Consider the following 20,172-nt stretch of genomic DNA (forward strand, 5'->3'; position numbering starts at 1 on the left):
ACATCTTTCAGAGGACAGCTTTGGTTGAGCTGCTCAGGGAAGGGACGACTCAGGGAGGACTCAAGGGTTTACACCGGGGTTTCTTCAGGCCTTTGATGTTTACAAAGTTCAACTTTTCCAAGCACAGAGATGAACTGATTTAGGAAACATTCTCTTATTTTGCAGAGTCAATACAAATTGCAAACATGAATACTGTTGATAATCTCTTGCATACTCACATAGTTCAGTTTAGTTCAGTCGCTCAGTTGTGTCTGACTCTTTGCAACCCCATGAACCGCAGAACACCAGGCCTCCCTCTCTGTCACCAACTCTAGGAGTCCACCCAAACTCATGTCCATTGAGTCTGGTGATGCCATCCAACCATCTCATCCTTTGTCGTCCCCTTCTCCTCCTGCCCTCAATCTTTCCCAGCATCAGAGTCTTTTCAAATGAGTCAGCTCTTCGTATCAGGTGACCAAAGTACTGGAGTTTCAGCTTCAGCATCAGTCCTACTAATGAACACCCAGGACTGATCTCCTTTAGGATGGACTGGTTGGATCTCTTTGCAGTCCAAGGGACTCTCAAGGGTCTTCTCCAACACCACAGTTCAAAAACATCAATTCTTCAGCGCTCAGCTTTCTTTATAGTCCAACTCTCACATCCATACATGACTACTGGGAAAACCATAGCCTTGACTAGATGGACCTTTGTTGACAAAGTAATGTCTCTGCTTTTTAATATGCTGTCTAGATTGGTCATAATTTTCCTTACTTATATAAAGTTGCAATTATTTTATTACCATTAAAAGAACAGTCCAGATTTTCATTCAGCTATTTATTGACATATCATTGACACATAATGTTAGTTTCAGGTGTACAATGTCATGATTTGATGTTTATCTGAACTGTGAAATCATCACCATAATGTGTCTAGTTAGCATTCATCACCATTAATAGTTACCATCTTGTTTTCTTTTGAGAACTTTAAGGGTTTACTCCTTACAACTTTCAAATATATGAGACAGTATTCTTAACTGTGTTCACCATGCTGTACATAATAGTCCCTATGACTGACTGACTATATCACTGGAAATTTGTGCTTTTTGACCCTCTTCACTCATTTTGCCCACTCCTCCCTCTGCCCGCCACCCCCCCTCCCCAATCTGGCAACCACCTATCTGGAAAGGTCAGTTTTCATTCCAATCCCAAAGAATGCTCAAACGACCGCACAATTGCACTCATATCACATGCTAGTAAAGTAATGCTCAAAATTCTCCAAGCCAGGCTTCAGTAATATGTGAACCGTGAACTTCCAGATGTTCAAGATGGTTTTAGAAAAGGCAGAGGAACCACAGATCAAATTGCCAACATCTGCTGGATCATGGAAAAAGCAAGAGAGTTCCAGAAAAACATCTATTTCTGCTTTATTGACTATGCCAAAGCTTTTGACTGTGTGGATCACAATAAACTGTAGAAAATTGACAGAGATGGGAATACCAGACCACCTGACCTGCCTCTTGAGAAACGTGTATGCAGGTCAGGAAGCAATAGTTAGAACTGGACATGGAACAACAGACTGGTTCCAAATAGGAAAAGGAATACATCAAGGCTGTATATTGTCACCCTGCTTGTTTAACTTATATGCAGAGTACATCATGAGAAACACTGGGCTGGAAGAAGCACAAGCTGAAATCAAGACTGCCGGGAGAAATATCAATAACCTCAGATATGCAGATGATACCACCCTTATGGCAGAAAGTGAAGGGGAACTAAAAAGCCTCTTGCTGAAAGTGAAAGAGGAGATGAAAAAGTTGGCTTAAAGCTCAACATTCAGAAAATTAAGATCATGGCATCTGGTCCCATCACTTCATGGGAAATAGATGGGGAAACAGTGGAAACAGTGTCAGACTTTATTTTTGGGGGCTCCAAAATCACTGCAGATGGTGATTGCAGCCATGAAATTAAAAGATGCTTACTCCTTAGAAGGAAAGTTATGACCAACCTAGATACCATATTAAAAAGCAGAGACATTACTTTGCCAACAAAAGTCCATCTAGTCAAGGCTATGGTTTTTCCAGTGGTCACGTATAGATGTGAGAGTTGGATTGTGAAGAAAGCTGAGCACTGAAAAATGGATGCTTTTGAACTGTGGTGCTGGAGGAGACTCTTGAGAGTCCTTTGGACTGCAAGGAGATCCAACCAGTCCATCCTAGGGGAGATCAATCCTGGGTGTTCATTGGAAGGACTGATGCTGAAGCTGAAACTCCAATACTTTGGGCACCTCATGCAAAGAGTTGACTCATTGGAAAAGACCCTGATGCTGGGAGGGATTGGGGTTAGGAGGAGAAGGGGACAACAGAGGATGAGATGGCTGGATTGCATCACCAACTCGATGGACATGAGTTTGAGTAAACTCCGGGAGTTGGTGATGGACAGGGAGGCCTGGTGTGCTGTGGTTCATGGGGTCGCAAAGAGTTAGACACGACTGAGCGACTGAACTCAACTGAACTGATTTGGTCTATTTCTATGAGGTTTTTGTTTTGTCTTTAAGATTCCACATATAAGTGAAAGCATTTGGTATTTGTCTTTGACTTATTTCACTGAGCATAATGCCCTCAAGGTCTATCCATGTGGTTGCAAATAGTGAGATTTCATTCTTTTCTATGGATGAATAATATTCCACTGTGTGTATATGTATGTAGGTACCACATTTCTTTATCCATTCATCCATTGGTAGACACTTAATTTCCATGTCTTGGCTATTGTAAACAATGCTGCACTTAACTTAAGGATACATATATCTTCTTGAATTAGTGTTTTTGTTTTCTTTGAATAAATACCTAGAAGTGAAATTGTTGGATCATATGGTGGTTTTAAGATTTACTCCTCACAACTTTCAAATATATGAGACAGTATTCTTAACTATAGTCACCATGTTGTACATAATAGTCCCCATGACTTATTTACTTCATAACTGGAAATTTGTGCTTTTTGACCCCCTCCCCTCATTTTGCCCACTCTTCACTCCTCTATTCTTTGGAAAAGTTTGAGGAAGATTGATATTTACCTTTCTCTGAAGGTTTGACAGCATTCGCTTGTGAAGCTGTCTGTTCCTGGACTTTTGTTTGTTGAAAAGTTTTTCATTACAGATTCAATCTTGTTACTAATAATCAGTATAATCAAATTTTTGAACTGTATGTTATTCAGTCTTGGTAGGTTGTATTTTCTAGGAATTTATCCATTTCTTCTAGGGTGTCAAATTTGTTGGCATGTGATTTTCATAGTTGGCATATAAATTTAATCCTTTGTATTTCTGTGGTATCAAACTCTTCTTTCATTCCTGATTTTAAGTCCTCTTTCTTGGTGAGTCTAGCTAAAGTTTTGTCAACTTTATCTTTTCATATATGCCAGGTTGAAATTATTTTGTGTCACCATTTAATAGTAACTGAGATTTTTTTTAATGGGATTAAATGATAATGAAAACTTATTGTTTACTTAACTAGAAAGTTCAGCAGTATTATTAAGGATCCAAGAAATTGTTGGTGTTTGTTCTTAAACTTGTTGCTTCATGTTTACAAAATGGTTGCATAGCATAAAGCGTCACATCTACATTCAAGACTGAACAAAAGGGAATGTTGCTGCACCACTGAGTTTTGTGCTCTGTATCTTTTTTTTTTTTTTTTTTTTAATCAGGGATGCAAGCATCGTCCAGAAAATTCAGCAGAGTTTCATTGGCCAGAATTAGATCACATGGTCACCTCCAGGGGTTAAAAAAGACCAAAAAAGCAAAAATTTGGCAAAGAGGAGCAAGATTACCCGATAATCATTCCCTACATTAGTGGGGAGATTTTCAAGCAGCTGAGATTTTGGAGTAAGATTTTTGGCAACTAAAACTTCTGGTTTATCCAGTGAGTTATTTAACTGTAGATTGGTAGATAATCTCATGGTTAAGTAGATAGTCTTCCTGTTTTCTAGGGCATAAGAGAAATGAAAGATTATTTTTTTGCCTTTTTGGTTTCCTAGGGCCTACAGAAGTTTTAATTCCCTTTCATTTTTTTAAAAATTTCAATAAACAGCAGATCTCTCTAGGTAATGACTAAAAATGACTGGTGAACTTCAATGTTAGACTTTGTTGCTGCTTTTTAAAATTTATCTGAGCGCAGCAGTGGGCCCAGTTGCACAGGAAGCGGGAACAACAGGAAGGAGGACAAAGAAGCCAATTCCACCTCGCGCAGGAAGGGGCTTGTGCAGTCGTGATGAGCAGCTGCCCCTTAACTGTTTTCGGGCCTGATGGCAAAGCCTAGACTCCTTCCTGTAAAGAAAACCTTTATTGACCCTTCATGGAAGACAACTTAAGCATTCAGAGATAGTTACAATAGTTTATCAAGTTCCTTGTTATAAAATGAATTTAAAAATTGTGCATTTGATGTGATATTCAGGGACCTCAAACTCAGTGATAAAACAAGTTATTAGAGTAACTTCAAATACCTCTGTATTAAAAAAAAAACCCCAATTGGTGAAATGAATGACAAAGTCGCTATTTTTTTTGAAGAAAGGAAAATTTCACATATCTCAAAAAAATCTTCTGAAGATGGATAGTGGGGATGGATATACAGTGTGAATGTGCCTAATGCTACTAAAGTGTATACTTAAATATGTCTAAAATGGTAAATTTATATATATATTTTGCTGCAATAAAAAAAATCTCAATGTAGTTTTGTTGAGGGACCTGCTCTAATGAATAGGTAGAATAATCTGTGAGTGTATGTGTGTTAGTCATTCAGTCGTGTGCAACTCGGTGACCCCACGGACTGTAATCCGCCAGGCTCTTCTGTCCATGAAATTCTCCAGGCAAGAATACTGGAGTGGGTAGCCATTCCCTTCTCCAGGGGATCTTCCCAACCCAGGAATCGAACCCACATCTCTTGCACAGTGGGCAGATTGTTTACTGTCTAAGCCACGAGGGAAGCCCTGAATAATCTGTAAAGAGAAGAGCAAATAGTTGCACATCAGTGGGAGTCTTCCCTTTATGCTCAGTCGGTAACTTGCTTACAAAGTGTTCTCTTGCACTTTGGACCTGTATACTCAATACCATCCTCTCCATTGGGCCCATCTTACCAACACTTCAGGTCTCAAACAAGTACCCAGTTGCTCTATCTTGAAACCTGAGTGTCATTCTTGTTTTTTTTTTTTTTGTAGAAATTTGCTAAGGGAATATTTATTCAGAACATACTTCCACTTTTGTCCATTTCTATTCTACTATACCACTATTTTTTCTCAGTTTTACATCATTTTAATGTTTTTTAATTCACATATTTAAGGTACATAATTTGATGAGTTTGGACATTGGTGTATACTGGGGTTATTCCCGCATACAACTTTTCCCTTACCCTCCACACCCAAACACCACTTCCAGTTAATTCTGTCTCCTTGGTGTTGCTCTGATCTGCCCAGTTCTCTTCGCCTCCACAGTTGCCACTCTAAGGTATATAAGGAATCAGGAACTCTTCTCTTCTAAGGAGCTCCTAGCATTCATTCTGCCATCACGTATCTTAAATGTCTGAAAAACATTCAATGTGTTAAGATACAAATTGTTTTGTTGTGGTAAGACCACTTAAGATCTTCCCTCTTAATAGATTTTAAGTGTAAAATAAAGTGTTGTCATCTCCAGGCAAAATGTTGTACAGCAGATTGTCTAGAACATCTTGTTTGTGTGTGTGCTCATATTGTATTTTTTAAAAGAATAATTTACTTTTAATTGAAAGATAATTGTTTTACAATATTGTCTTGGTTTCTGCCATACATCAACATGCATCAGCTATAGGTATACATTACATATGTACCCTCCCTCTCGAATCTCCCTCCCACCTTCCACTCTACCCCACCCCTCTATATTGTCACAGAGTCAGGGTTTAAGTTTCCTGAGTCATCCAGCAAATTTCCACTGGCTCTCCATTTTACGTACGGTAGTGTATATGTTTCCATGCTACTCTCTCCACTTGTCCTACCCTCTGCTTCCTCTCCTGCGTCCATTCTGGCGGTCTATTCTGAATGTCTGCATCTCCACTGCTGCCCTGCCAATAGATTCATCGGTACCTTGTTTTACTGAAACTTCATACCTGTTGATTAGGAATCGTTTTCTTAACCAAGATAGATAATCTATTGGCTTTCTTGGATCTATCATCAAATTGCTTGGCAATTTTTACAAAGGCACTCAGCCCTAATTTTTGCCAAATGAAAATGATTGATATCTAAGCTTCTAAAACTATTGAAAACGTCTTACTCTTCCACAAAATATTCACACCCCTAATTTAGCATAGTAATATTAAAACTGTAAGACCAAAAAAAAAAAAAAATTGGGGGAGGTCATATCCTCATGGCAAGTTGTGGAAGATGGCTACCTTATGTTAGTGATTTGCCCAAATGGGCAAGGTTATTTCAGTTTTATTAATTCACTCATTAATCTTACTGAACATATGTGTATACCAGGCACCACTGGGGTAGAGACAAGGGACAAATAGCCCCCCAGTGAGGAGCACACAGCCTTGTAGTGGAGACAGATTTGAAAACCAGAGGACTTGGGCAGTGAAGTGCTAAGAATCAAGCAAGGTGGTCTGGAGACATTGAGGGAGGGACATCCTGTGGAGCCTGGGAAGACTCCCCAGAGCCGGAACGTAAAGAAGATCTGGATTTGAGATCCAGAGCTGCCTGCAAGTCAAGCCCTTTTTCCATTTCAGCTAAGAATGTAATCAATGTGGCAGGCACTGGATTTTTAAAAATCTCCTTATTTTAATTTGCATTTCCCTGGCTGTCAGTCAGGTTGAGCACCTTTTTACGTTTATTGACAATGTGTATTTTCTATGTATTATCTATTTTTACCATTTGTGAGAAACCTTAATGTTGAAAATAAACTCTGTGACAGATAGAGGACTTGTCTGATGCTGATTGTTGGATGGATTTTGTAAGTCCTACACTCATCTCCTGACAAAAATTAGGATCAGGATGTTTTCCGAACCATCCCCCTCACCGCTTCCTGCCAGTATCTGCCTTCTCTCTGATAACTAGGCTTCCTCTTCTAGCCTGGTGGCTGCTGAAGAAGGTCAGCTGGACACGATGGAATCTGTATGTGCAGACACTGTCATCGTCTTTAACCACACAGTTTCTGCTTCTTTCAAAATGAGGGGAGAAACTCTACACAGATGGGCAGAGGGAGTTATGTGTAGGCTTGCAAATGTGAGTGCTGTCTGACAAAATGCATTTTTGAGTGTGCAAGTCTTAGAAAATGAGGTCCAATTTCATATCTGGTTTGTGAGAAATATCTATAGATAAAATACTGTATGGATTTTTAGAATGCTCTCATTCATGAATTAGAAAGTGCACTGCCTTCAACCTCAGAAGTCAGTGTTTCATCCCAGTTAATCCTGAGGACTCAACCATCCTGTGGTCTTCTTGCCTGATGGCAGCCAGAAGGACTGTGTCTGGTGCTCTCACCTCTCGATGGCCAGAGGGCAAAGCTGCTGAGATGTAGGGAAAAGAATGTCCAGGACTTGGGAGTCAGAGGCCCTTGGGTGGGGGTCTTGGCTCTGCTCTCTATCAGCTGTGTTTTGTTAAACAATTCTCTTCAACCCTCTGGACCTTGGTTTTCTTATGTGCAAAATGTGGAGCACTTTGTAGGTTGTAGAGTTAGTTTAAGGATCAAATAACATGATTGCTGGGGCTTCCCTAGTGGCTTAGTGGTAAAGAATCCACCTGCCAGTGTAGGAGATGTGGGTTCTATCCCTGGATCAGGAAGATCCCCTGGAGAAGGGGATGGCAACCCACTCCAGTATTCTTGCCTGGAGAATCCCATGGACAGAGGAGCCACAGGGTCGCAAAGAGTCGGACATGACTGAGTGACTGAGCATGGGCAACATAATTGCGTTACACGTTAAGTATGTAGGTATTCTTTTTCACTCTTCTTTCTTCTCTTGAGGACACCATACACTCAGCCAAGCAAAGGGCTTTGGCGGTGGTTGGTGCTTGATACTTGTGTGCTGCTTGATCCATAAAGCAGTTGTTCTCAAAATATAGTCTCCTGGCCAGCAACATCCTACCACTTGTTAAGACATGCAAAAACTCGGACCTACTCCACCAGAAACTGTTGTGGGCTCAGCAGTGTTTGACTAATGCTCATTAAAATTTGAGAACCACTGGAAGTCTCCTGCCTGCTGTGGTCATTATAGTACGAGATTTGGGAAAAGGGAAAAAATTGTGTGTGTGTTTTAATAATATAAAAGCTATTTAAAGTCCCAGAAGGGGACTTTCATCTAATGTCAGATTGTCTTCAAAATAGTGAATAAAATGTTACAGCAGGAATGCTGTTTCCTGTTACCATTTGGAGGAAAGCACCCAGGTTTAGCTTAATGCAGGATTTGAGATAAGCTCTCTGGACTTGGATGATCACTTAACTGGAGCAGATAACTTCTTGCCCTCTTTTCTGTTCTTTTTCTTCTAAATATTAATGACAGAACTTATAAACTAATGGTTGCTACACTAACTACTCAGCTCTGGGAGATGCAACATGGTATTTTGCTATGCTATTATTTCTGATTAAATATATTTTAATTTAAAGGCACAGCCATTTGCCTGTGTTCCTAACCACAATGATTAAACGTAATAGGCACATTAACATACTTCTGGGTATCAGTGAAAATCTTGACACTCTACATGCACCAGGAAGCTCGCTCCTACAACTAAGAGTGTAATCAAAGTGGCCAGCCTTTTTCAAGCTTGTTTCTCATACATCTTAATTGTACCTTTTTATTCTACAATAGCAGACATTAATGAGTAATTGTACCTACTGTATATAATGAGTGTTTCGTGTTATTAAATATTCCTAAGCTGCTTATGAGAAATGAGTCAGTACTCATCACTGTACCATCTGATGGTCATTATGAGCTTTGATTTTTGAGTGCCCTTTGCTTTTGGGAAGGAACTCTTTTAATTGTTTAAAGTACAACTGATTCTATATGCCAAATACATTCCTTAGGGCAGGTCCTGATACTTAAGGATCAAAGAATTTCAACACACTTAAACATCAATGATCATTAAGAATAAAACAATTTAGGGGATACAAACTTCATTTTACACTTGAAGAAGTAGATAGCTTCCTTTTTAGAGAACTGCAAAATGGGACAGAAGGGAGGAATCTTTGGTCAGATAAAGAATAAAGAACAAGGAACAGAAAAATAGAAAATATCTAATTGCTGGGGCCATAGAGTCACCCTTGTGAGAAGGGTGAGAAGACCCATGTGGGCTTGGTGGTTGGTGGACTGAGTGTGTATATGCATTAATTTCTTTCCTTTTGCTGTGCTGGGTCTTCGCTGCCGTGCAGGCCTTTCTCTAGTTGCAGGGAGTGGAGGCTGTTCTAGTTGCGATGCGTGGGCTTCTCGTTGCAGAGTGGGCTTCAGTAGTTGTGGCACAAGGGGTCCATGGTGTGGCTCCTGGGATCTAGAGCACAGGCTCAATAGTTGTGGCACATGGGCTTAGTTGCTCTGCGACATGTGGAATCTTCCCAAACTAGGGATCAAACCTGTGTCCCCTGCATTGGCAGACAGTTTCTTAGCCACTGAGCCACCAAGGAAGTCCTGGGGTGAGTATATATTGCATTTCTGGTCAAATGGCACATTTGCAGGGACCAGAAAGTATCTGGTTTTGGTTTCCTGACTTAGTATTCCTGGCAAGAAGGGCTCCATCTTGGGCCAAGAAATTTATTGATGGAGTAAGTGCAAATTGCTAACAAAGGTGAGACTATTAAGTTAGTATTACCTATTATACACTGAGTCTAGTAGGTGCTAGGGAGCTGACTGAAATTACCTACTTAGATTCATAGATAAACATTATGAGGCAGATTTTATTGTTCCCATTTTAGATACCAAAACTATCCTTGAGGGTCCCAAATGGACATATGATGTTTGGTGCTGGCATAGCCAATGAATATAGGGATGACCCAAAAGAAAGTGTGTGGCTGGTTTCATAAGATTGCATCTGAGGAAGTGGAGGGTCTGCTGTAAAGCCTTCATAAGTTTCTCCTTCTGACTTCAAATCCTCAGTTACGATGAGCTGTTTGCCACGCCGCACTGGTGCGTGGCACTAAGCTCGCCCCTGGAATGGGGAGACAGATAGGAAACCCTGCTGCAGTGAGCTGGAAAGGAGAGCTGGGGTTTCCCAGGGCACAGGGCACTGATCAGTGTACCGAACACACAGGCAGTAGGAAAACTCCTGAGAGCTTGGAGTAGAAGAGCAAATGTTAATAGTTTCGAGTGCTTCCTCTAGAATTTACTGAGGCAGTCTTTGGAAGTCGACACAAATATGGGTAGATTAATAGTCTGAGTGAAGCAATGAAGACTTAAAAATACCATCTGCTAGGATCTTTTCTGGTTAGTACTACCCCTTTTGTGAAGGAAAAAATGGACATGATTATTAGGGGAAAAAATGGAAAGATCTTAGAAATATTCAAAGCTGTGGTGGCTTAGATGGTAAAGAATCTGCCTGCAATGCAGGAGACCTGGGTTTGATCTCTGGGTCAGGAAGATGCCCTGGAGAAGGGAATGGCTACCCACTCCAGTAGTATTCTTGCCTGGAGAATCCCATGGACAGACGAGCCTGGTAGAATGTGGTCCATGGGATCAAGAGTTGGACATGACTGAATGACAAACACTTTCACTTTCAGTGGAAGAAAGTCAAATTGTCAAAGTAAGGAAATGTTGGAGAATGTTCATAGTGCACACTGAGAAATAAAAAAAATGATTAATTCCTCACATTACTTGTATCCTGACAAAACCAGTTGGATGTAGTTAACATCTGGGTCAGGAAGATTCCCCTGGAGAAGGGAATGGCAACGTACTCCAGTATTCTTGCCTGGAGAATCCTATGAACAGAGGAACCTGTAAACTATAGTCCATAGTGCCACAAAGAGTTGGACAGAACTGAGCAACTAAAACCAAGCACCACCAGATCTTTTACTTGAAGTGCAAATATATTTCATTCTTTGGTGCTTTCCTGTGTTGAGATTTAGTTTCCAAATTCTTGTTTGGTGTCAGTGGATCTATGAGTGATGATAGACGCAAGTGATCTGCATTTTTCCTTTTGAATAATGTGTGGATTTGTAGGTGTCTAACCTCTCCTAACTTTTAAAAAATTATTTAATTTTGTCTGTGTCAGGTCTTAGTTGCGGCACGCAGGATCTTCATTGTGGCAGGCTTCTCTGTAGTTGTGGTGTGTGGTTTCCGGAGCATGTGGGCTCTATAGTTGTGGCTTAGTTGCCCTGAGGCCTGTAGGATCCCAGTTCCCTGACCAGGGATCAAACCTGCGTTCCCTGACGTGGAAGGTGGATTCTCGACCACTGGACCACTAGGGAAGTCCCAAATTATTTTTTTTAAGGCCTCACTGGGCAGCATGTGGGATCTTAGTTAACCTATCCTAACTTTTATTTGGCCCAATTATCTGATAAAACTGCTTTTCAAATGCCACATCTAGTTCTCAGGTAATGGGGCTGATCATCTGTTACCTCCACAAAGATGCTATGTTTGGACATCTTGGCATTTATCACCTTATAAGCAGCTACTTGATCTCTAGGCATTTGTTCTAGTGGTCAGAAGAGATTGTTAAGATGTGCTTAGAACATGAGATAGAGGATGAGATGGTTGGATGGTATCACCGACTCAATGGACATGAGTTTGAGCAAGCTCCACTAGACAGTGAAAGACAGGGAAGCATGGGATGCTGCAGTCCATGGGGTTGTGAAGAGTCAGACATGACAGAACGACTGAACAACAGAATATGAGAAAACTAGATTTTCGGCTTCTTCTCACCTTTGCTTCTACTTTTCCAGCACTAGGGTCATGACACTTACTTACCAGATTCTTTCCTTTCAAATACGTGCCCTAAGTGGCAGGACTGAACTAAAGCCTTTCATTGCTTTTCTGTAACCAAATAACATCATGAATTCCATTGAATATTCAGCATTGTTCTTGATATTTCATGAGTGAATTTGCCTGGGGTAAGAAAAGACTTGTATTGGGTTGGCCAAAAAGTTCACTTGGGTTTTTTTCTGTAAGATACATAATGGAAAAACCTGAATGATCTTTTTGGCCAACCCAACACATCATCACTGTAGTCATCTTCCACTGAATTTATCTCTGCCTCCACGTCTTCTCTCAAATTCTTCTCAAAGGAGGGGCTAATAGTCTTCACCACAGTAAGTGAACAGCTTTATCAATCACTGGCTGACCAAATCTCAGGCCCTCACTTTTTGTGTTAATTCTACTAACAGTTGACCTAAATCAGATTTTGGATTCAAGACAATACCAAGGCAATTTTATGGGATACTGAGATCAAGGGTCAAAAGAACATGATGATTTATATCTAAATCTTTTAGGCTTCTATTTGCGATTTCTGGGTTAATCCTAGAGATCAGGTTCAAACATACACCCACAGCAGCTTCATTTATAATGTGCCTCTTACTCCAAAATACCAAGCAAGTTTGCATTTAAAAGCTAAACATTTATTATTAATATTTAGTATTTTTTAAGATTCAAAAATAAACATGTGAATACCTTATTAAAAGTTATGAAACTTTTATATACATTTAACATTTGGGATTTTAAGTACATTTTCCAGAACTTTTTTTTAAAAATTGGGAGTATAGTTGTTTTACAATGTTGTATTAGTTTCTGCTCTGAATCAGCTATATATATATATATACATAAATCCCCTCCATCTTAAGACCTCTCTCCCAACCCTCAATCCCAGCCCTCTGGATCATCACATAGCACTGAGCTGAGCTTCCTATGCTAGCTACATTTTACACATGGTAGTAGCAGCAGCAGCAGTCAATCCCAATCTCCCAATTTGTCCCATCCCCCCCTTACCCCATCTGTGTCCACAAGTCCACTCTCTACATCTGCGTCTCTATTCCTGCCCTGGAAATAGGTGCACCATTTTCTAGATTCCACATATATGCGTTAAGATATTTATGTTTTTCTTTCTGACTTACTTAATTTTGTATGAGACTCTAGGTCTATCCACAGCTCTACAAATGACCTTACTCCATTCCTTTTTATGGTTGTGCAATATTCCATCACATACACACACACACACACACATCTTCTTTATCCATTCATCTCTTGTTGGACATTCAGGTTGTTTCCATATCCTGGCTCTTGTAAGTAGTGCTACAAATGAATATTGAGGTATATGTATCCTTCTGAATGATGGTTTTCTCAGGGTATATATGGGATTGCTGGGTTATGTTGTTGTTCTATTTTTAGTTTTTTTTAAGGAACCCTCATACTGTTTTCCACAGTGACTGTCTCAATTTACATTCCCACCAACAGTGCATGAGGGTTCCCTTTTCTCCACACCCTCTCCAGCATTTGTTTGTAGATTTTTTGATGATCGACATTCTGACTGGTAAGAGGTGACACCTCGTAGTTTTGATTTGCATTTTCTAATAATTAGGGATATTGAGCATCTTTTCATGTGCTTCTTCACCATCTCTATGTCTTCTTTGGAGAGATACTTATGTCTTCCACCTATTTTTTTGAGTGGGTTGTTTTTTTGATATTGACCTGCATGAGCTGTTTATATATATTTTGGAGATTACTTTGTCCATTGCTTCACTTGCAAATGTTTTCTCCCATTCTGAGAGTTATCTTTTCATATTGTTTATGGTTTATTGTGGAAAAATCTTTTAATTAGATCCCATTTGTTTTTATTTTCATCACTCTAGGGGGTGAGTTGAAAAAGATCTTGCTGTGGTTTATGTCAGAGTGTTTTTCCTGTTTTCCTCTAAGAGTTTTATAGTGTCCAGTCTTACATTTAGGTCTTTGATCCATTTTGAGTTTATTTTTGTGTATGGTGTTAGGTAGTGTTCTAATTTCATCCTTTTACATGTAGCTCTCCAGTCTCCCCAGCACCACTTATTGAAGAGGCTGTCTTTTCTCCATTGTATGTTCTTGCCTCCTTTGTTATAGGTACGTGGGTTTATCTCTGGGCTTCCGATCCTGTACCACTGATCTATATTTCTGTTTTTGTGCCAGTTACACTGTCTTGATTACTGTAGCTTTGTAGTATAGTTTGAAGTCACAGTGCCTGATTTCCTCCAGTTCAGTTTTTCTTTCTCAAGATCCTTTTGGCTATTTGGGGTCTTCTGTGTTTCCATACAAATGGTAAAATTTTTTGTTCTAATTCTTATGAAGGATGCCATCGGTAATTTGATAGGAATTGCATTGACTCTGTAGATTGCTTTGGGTAGTGGAGTCTTTTCACAATTGGGAGTCTTCTCCCAATTCAAGAACATGGTATAAATAAATAATACTTAGTATTTTAAGGTTCAAAATAAATATATAAATACATTTCTAAAAGTTATGCAACTTTTAAATACATCTAACATTTAGGATTTTAAGTACATTATTCAGAACTTCTGATAGGCTTCCATAGTTGCATCTACTGAGTAGCACTCAGGAACTTATGGAAATGGGCTCACGGAACCCACACTGTTACTCTGAATTTCATCATATTGTCTGCCTTTTCATAGCTGATAAGTATGACAGTGTGGAATAACACTAGTCAATATACTGAAATGAAAAAGCATAATATGTAGAGTCATAGCTGGGACTCTCACAAATATTTACAACTTTTTGGCTACATAAGCTTAGGCAAGTCAACCTGCAGGAAATCTTTCATAGGGACCTTATAAGACTCTAATGAGATAAAGAAGTTCTTTGTAAAGCAAATGTCACATTCTCTACTAAAAATCACATTTCAGTGTAGAGAAGGAGGTCTGTTAAGTGTGGCCTTTTATATTCACAGAGAGAGAGACTCAGTGATTACCACTGAAGAACATCCTATGACCTATGGCATAATTCACCTTTATAAAGAGCCTTTAGTGGGATCTTACTGTATTTTTAAAATTTGAGACACACAAATTAAATTTTTTTCCCAGCTCCTCCAATTAGTAAAAGCTAACATGGCCAAAGCAGTTTCTCTGTGCCAGATACTATCCTAAGCACTTAATGTAAATAAGTTCATTTCCTCCTTAGATCTGCCCTGTGAGGTCGGCGCTATGGTTCTGCCCATTTTACAGGGGGGCACAGATTAGCGAAGAATCCACAATCAATCACAACCACAGGCAAAATTTCATCCATACTATTGTGTTAATCAGCATTCACTGCATTCTGTACATTTTGATATTTTCTCTTACTCCCATATATCAGACCCCTATTGAGAGAATATCAGTCCCTACTCCGATATTTCAGACTCCTATGAGAGACTCCTAAGTACTTCTCCAGTACTTGGGGAAAGAAGAAAATGTTGGACACAGATAATTCATAAACCTGAGATAATCAAACACAGCCTGATGAACTGTTACACTCTCTTGGTGGATATACCACGTCCATAGTGCCTGTGATATTGCAGACACGAGTCTACATATTCTTCCAAAGTCTGGAGTGGGTGGGTAGGGGCTGTGCGTGTAACCAGAAGCCCAGGGATCTGCTCACCACGACTCTTGAAATAGTTATTGTGTGAAAAGGGCACATGGAATATTTTCCAGATTTCCCAACCACACAGTCTTCACCCTAGCTTTTGGCTTCAGCCACCGAAATCTGTGGTTTGGACATGAATCTGGAGTCGGTAATTGTTCTAGCACCCTGTGCTTCTCCTGCCTGCTCCAAAGTAGTTTGTTCTGTGTTCTGTTCCTGGGGGATTTGCTAGGAGAGGAATCATCTTAGTTGATAAATCTGTTAATACCTAGAGCCAATAACTCTGTGCATTATGTCTGTGGGGGTCTTTGATACCTTAGCTCACAATAGGAGTGACCAATTTGGGATTTAAAGGCGCTGTGGCAGGTTCCTGGGAAGCTGTTCTTCTAGAGAAGCCCTTTTTATTATTCCTCATAGGCTGCTTGCTGACGCATCAAGCCAGTGAGGCCAGCAGCCAGTATGGCTTCAAAGGCTGTAAGTTCTATTTGCAGCAAGTTTGTTCAAGTATAAGTTTATTTAAGCTGCTTGTACCTAAGCTGGAGAAGGCAATGGCACCCCACTCCAGTACTCTTGCCTGGAGAGTCCCATGGACGGAAGAGCCTCATAGGCTGCAGTCCATGGGGTCACTAAGAGTTGGATGCGACTGAGCAACTTCACTTTCACTTTTCACTTTCATGCATTGGAGAAGGAAATGGCAACCCACTCCAGTGTTCTTGCCTGGAGAATCCCAGGGATGGGGGAGCCTGGTGGGCTGCCGTCTACGGGGTCACACAGAGTCAGACACGACTGAAGTGACTTAGCAGCAGCAGTACCTAAGCAGCAGGGGCTAGAGTAACATATCAAATTCTCTGGCCCACAATGGTCAAAAAACTAACTGCAAAGTGCCCATGCAGGAGATTTCCTTCAACTTGACGTTTTCCTTGAAAACAGGAATGGACTTAAAACCTGGGATAAGGCACTAATACAGTTAAATTACTCTGGCTGGTGGCTCAGCTGATAGTCCGCCTGCCAGTGCAGGAGACACGGGTTGATCCCTCAGTCGGGAAGATCCCCTGGATAAGGAAATAATAGCACCCCCTTCCAGTATTTCTGCCTGGGAAATCCCATGAACAGAGGAGCCTGGCGGGCTACAGTCCATAGGGTTGCAAAGAGTTGGACATGACTGAGCGCACACACAATGAAGGCAACGAGCAGAGCCAAGAATCTTATTTTGCAAAATTACTTGAAAGGCCCACGGTGAAAGAAACATAGAAAAAAATAATGGTGCAGCACTGTGTCCTTCTGCCAGGTGGATTCTTTGAGCACTGTGCTGCGCCCCCCCCCCATTTCTATTATTAATTTTTCAGCAGATCTTTCAACACCATCACCATCAAAAAATTCCACATAACTCAAGACAGTAATTTACTCTTAAAGGAAACACACCTGCAACTTTATTAATAACCAACTTTTTTTTTTATTAGAGCAGATACAGTTGTGAAAACTGTACATTATACATTTTGGTTTCAAGGATTATAAATAACGGAACTCGCAGGTAGGGAGTTCTTTTTCACAGCAAGAAACTTTAAATAAACAAAGTCATGTTTTATTAAGTACATTGGCAGACTTCATGTGCTGTCCAAAATGTAGAGTACAGTATAACAACCCATTAGAAAGAGCCTTTCATGTAAAATACAGCTGTGCACATTTTAGAAAAATACCGACAATTTGAGCTTTGTTTTAAAAAAGCTTATAAATCATACATATATTTATAAATGGAACCAACATGCTCACTTTATAAACATATCCTTTATTATCTGTTACCCATTATTTCCAAAGCATTACACATTTGAAATAAACACTTAAGATTAAATATTTTATTTCATTTTTTTTTAAAAAAATCAGCTTTCCCAGCATCAAGAGCTATGGGGTTAGGATGGAGCAGTGAGAGTATGGAGACCGACACAGGAACTGAAACGTTTCTTGGGTAAAAATGTACTTCCTAGATTTAAAAGTCAAAGCAAAATGTAAAAAATAAATATACAAGTTGTAATTTTCATTTGCTCTCTTTCTGCTTTCTTCTTTATTACATATTGGTCACACCCAGGAGTTTCAAGATATTGTACTTCTGCAAAAAACACCACTGGGTTACTACCCTGCAGGTGACATTCAGTCCACATCTGTGCTAACATATGACTTCTCTCTTCTGCATCAAAATGGTAGCAAATAAGGTAAGAAGAATCTGATTAAACCATGCAGATCATGAAAATACTTAGGAATAGCTCCCTCTCCTCAATATTTTACCAAGATTGAATGGATAACTTTCCTCCCCTGATTTTCTTTTTAAATAATTATATAAAGCCCACATAGTTTCTCTAAATAAGCATGCTTCTGAGTAATAAAGAATAAATTATAAAACAGCAAAAAAATCCATTTATGTCAGAATAACAAAGGACTGCAAAAGACAGATACTTAAAAATTGTCTACGCCTTTAAAGTGTGAAATAAAATTACAAAAGGACTTTGAAAAACACAAAAGGCATAAAATTGAGAAGCACTGATTGAACAAAGCTTTATGCTCTACCTGAATGTATTCAATGAAAATTTGTAAGTTGTGGAACAAAAAAAGAGAAGAGCAGTTATTAATAGCATCTTGCTTAACTTTCATGGGAATTAACATAGCCACTGACAAGATTTTATTTGGTGGTTAAAGTACGTCAGCAATGAAACTGAATCCTTTGAACACTGATTACTGCAACCCATGCAACATTTTGACTATACTTCTTAGAATTCTGTTGTCTTTCAGCTTTTAAAATTTAGCACCTCTGAAGTGCATAAATAAATTCATCTCAGTAGTGTTAAAAATGTTTAAGTGATTTCTTAGGTATAATGCCTTCAAATTGCTAAATTTTAAATAGCCTTTTACAGGTTTAGGAAGACTAAACATGACACGAAGAATGATGTATTGCTATCAAAATAAACACATTTTCTCTAGAATTCTGTTGTTTTCTTTTCCTCGAGATGCGACATGTGTGCCTCCTCCGGCCAGGACCGCACGCTGTAGGTGACCACACATCAGATTTAAGTAAACAGCAGAAATGAACAGAACCGTGCACAAGCCGACAAAACCTTCTCTCCCGGGACGTTCCAGGAGATGAGAAAGCAGCAGGTCGTGGCATAAGACTGGTGAGTGATGCTGCTGCCTACTTCCTCTACTGAGACTGGAGTGAATGTTGGAACCATGGCCGCAGCAACACAATCCTCCAACCGCATTCCTAGGGCGGTCGCTTGTTTCCCCAGCTCCCTACTAGCAACGTCAGATGGTAAAATAGTAAGGCAGCTGTTGACTTCCGTCAAAAAAAGAAAAAAAAAAAAAAGCAGCTCCATATATCTCCAGTTTAGTCACACTCTGCTAGGACAGATGGAGTAGCCAATGCCAAGAACTTCGCCGGATGGGGCTGCTTCAGCAGATGTTAAGAAAGAATGATTATTAAGTTTTGCTCTCCAACACGGTTGCCTGCTTCAGCTCCCAGAGGACCCCATAGCCACAACGCCTTCCCAGGGGGGACCGGACAGGTCCTCCGGCTGAATTTTCCATCTTTCTCTCTCTCTCTCTCTCTCGTGAGCCCATCCTAATTCCAAGCCTCCTTCCCTGTGTCTGAGTCTGCCTGGAGTGTGCCATTTAAAGGGCTGATGACACCACTGCAGAGGACCGTGGGCTCACACCATTAGTTGTCATGACTTCACCGAAGGGTCAAAACAGTGATATCATTAAGTAACTATGTTGAATCACATTCAGGCGCAGCCAAAATTAAATTGAAGGACAATGCACGGTTGTTAAAAAAAAATGTAAATCTGAATAGGGGAAAAGAATGTGATAGATTGTGATTTTATATAGAAATTAAGGCTATTCTTACCTTTCCTAATTCCAATCAAGTTAGAAAGTGAACAAAAAGAATGGCCAACCCGATATTCAACAGCATGACGAGGATGATCATGATTGAATTAGGGCCCTGGAAATGAAACAGAACAAAATAGAAAATTCTAAGTGTCACTTTCCCACGTTAATAGCAATAGTTAAATTAGCTCACAAAACCAATTACCAAAAATACTTAAAAAGACACAACACAGCTGCAGGTCCATATAGTCAAAGTTATGGTTTTTCTAGTAGTCATGTACAGGTGTGAGTTAGACCATAAAGAAGGCTGAGTGCCTAAGAATTGATGTTTTCAAACTGTGGTGCTGGAGAAGACTCTTGAGAGTCCCTTGGACAGCAAGGAGATCAAACCAGTCAATCCTAAAGGAAATCAGCCCTGAATATTCATTGGAAGGACTGATGTTGAAGTTCCAATACTCTGGCCACCTGATGTGAAGAGGTGACTCATTAGAAAAGGCCCTCATGTTGGGAAAGATTGAGGGCAGGAGGAGAAGAGGTTGGGAGAGGATGAGATGGTTAGATAGCATCACTAACTCAATGGACCTGAGTCTGAGCAAACTCCAGCAGACAGTGAAGGACAAGGAAGCCTGGCATGCTGCCATCCAAAGGGGTTGCAAAGAATTGGACATGACTTAGTATGTGAACAACAACAACACAGTTGCAGTAAATAGAGCATGAATAATGACAACAGTTCTAAAAGATATAAACTAAAAATAACTATATTGTATTTAGATGGAGTCATCTCTGAACTTTCACAG

The 20,172-nt window shown here is 39.9% G+C and overlaps 1 protein-coding gene and 1 long non-coding RNA gene across 7 annotated transcripts in view; one reads left to right on the forward strand and one right to left on the reverse strand.

Moving 5' to 3' along the window:
* Nucleotides 1-18,586, forward strand: part of LOC139038463 (uncharacterized) — a 170,156-nt gene extending 151,570 nt beyond the window's left edge. For 3 of the 4 annotated variants that reach the window (XR_011491465.1, XR_011491464.1, XR_011491466.1), the window contains one exon: nucleotides 17,586-17,679. This is a non-coding gene — a long non-coding RNA (uncharacterized lncRNA). Of the gene's footprint in view, nucleotides 1-17,585; nucleotides 17,710-18,498 lie in introns of those variants that run through there. The other variant, XR_011491467.1, reaches the window with a different exon arrangement.
* Nucleotides 16,932-20,172, reverse strand: part of JPH1 (junctophilin 1) — an 88,330-nt gene continuing 85,089 nt past the window's right edge. Inside the window, exons 5-6 of one of the 3 annotated variants that reach the window (XM_070477185.1) lie at nucleotides 19,395-19,490; nucleotides 16,932-18,935 (exon numbers count right to left, since the gene is read on the reverse strand). In XM_070477185.1, coding sequence (XP_070333286.1) covers nucleotides 19,410-19,490 — 81 coding nt within the window. In that variant the 3' untranslated portion in view covers nucleotides 16,932-18,935; nucleotides 19,395-19,409. Of the gene's footprint in view, nucleotides 19,491-20,172 lie in introns of all 3 variants that reach the window. The other 2 variants (XM_070477186.1, XM_070477184.1) reach the window with 2 other exon arrangements.

The sequence above is a fragment of the Odocoileus virginianus genome, chromosome 15, assembly GCF_023699985.2.
Source record: "Odocoileus virginianus isolate 20LAN1187 ecotype Illinois chromosome 15, Ovbor_1.2, whole genome shotgun sequence".
Taxonomy (NCBI): Eukaryota; Metazoa; Chordata; class Mammalia; order Artiodactyla; family Cervidae; genus Odocoileus; species Odocoileus virginianus.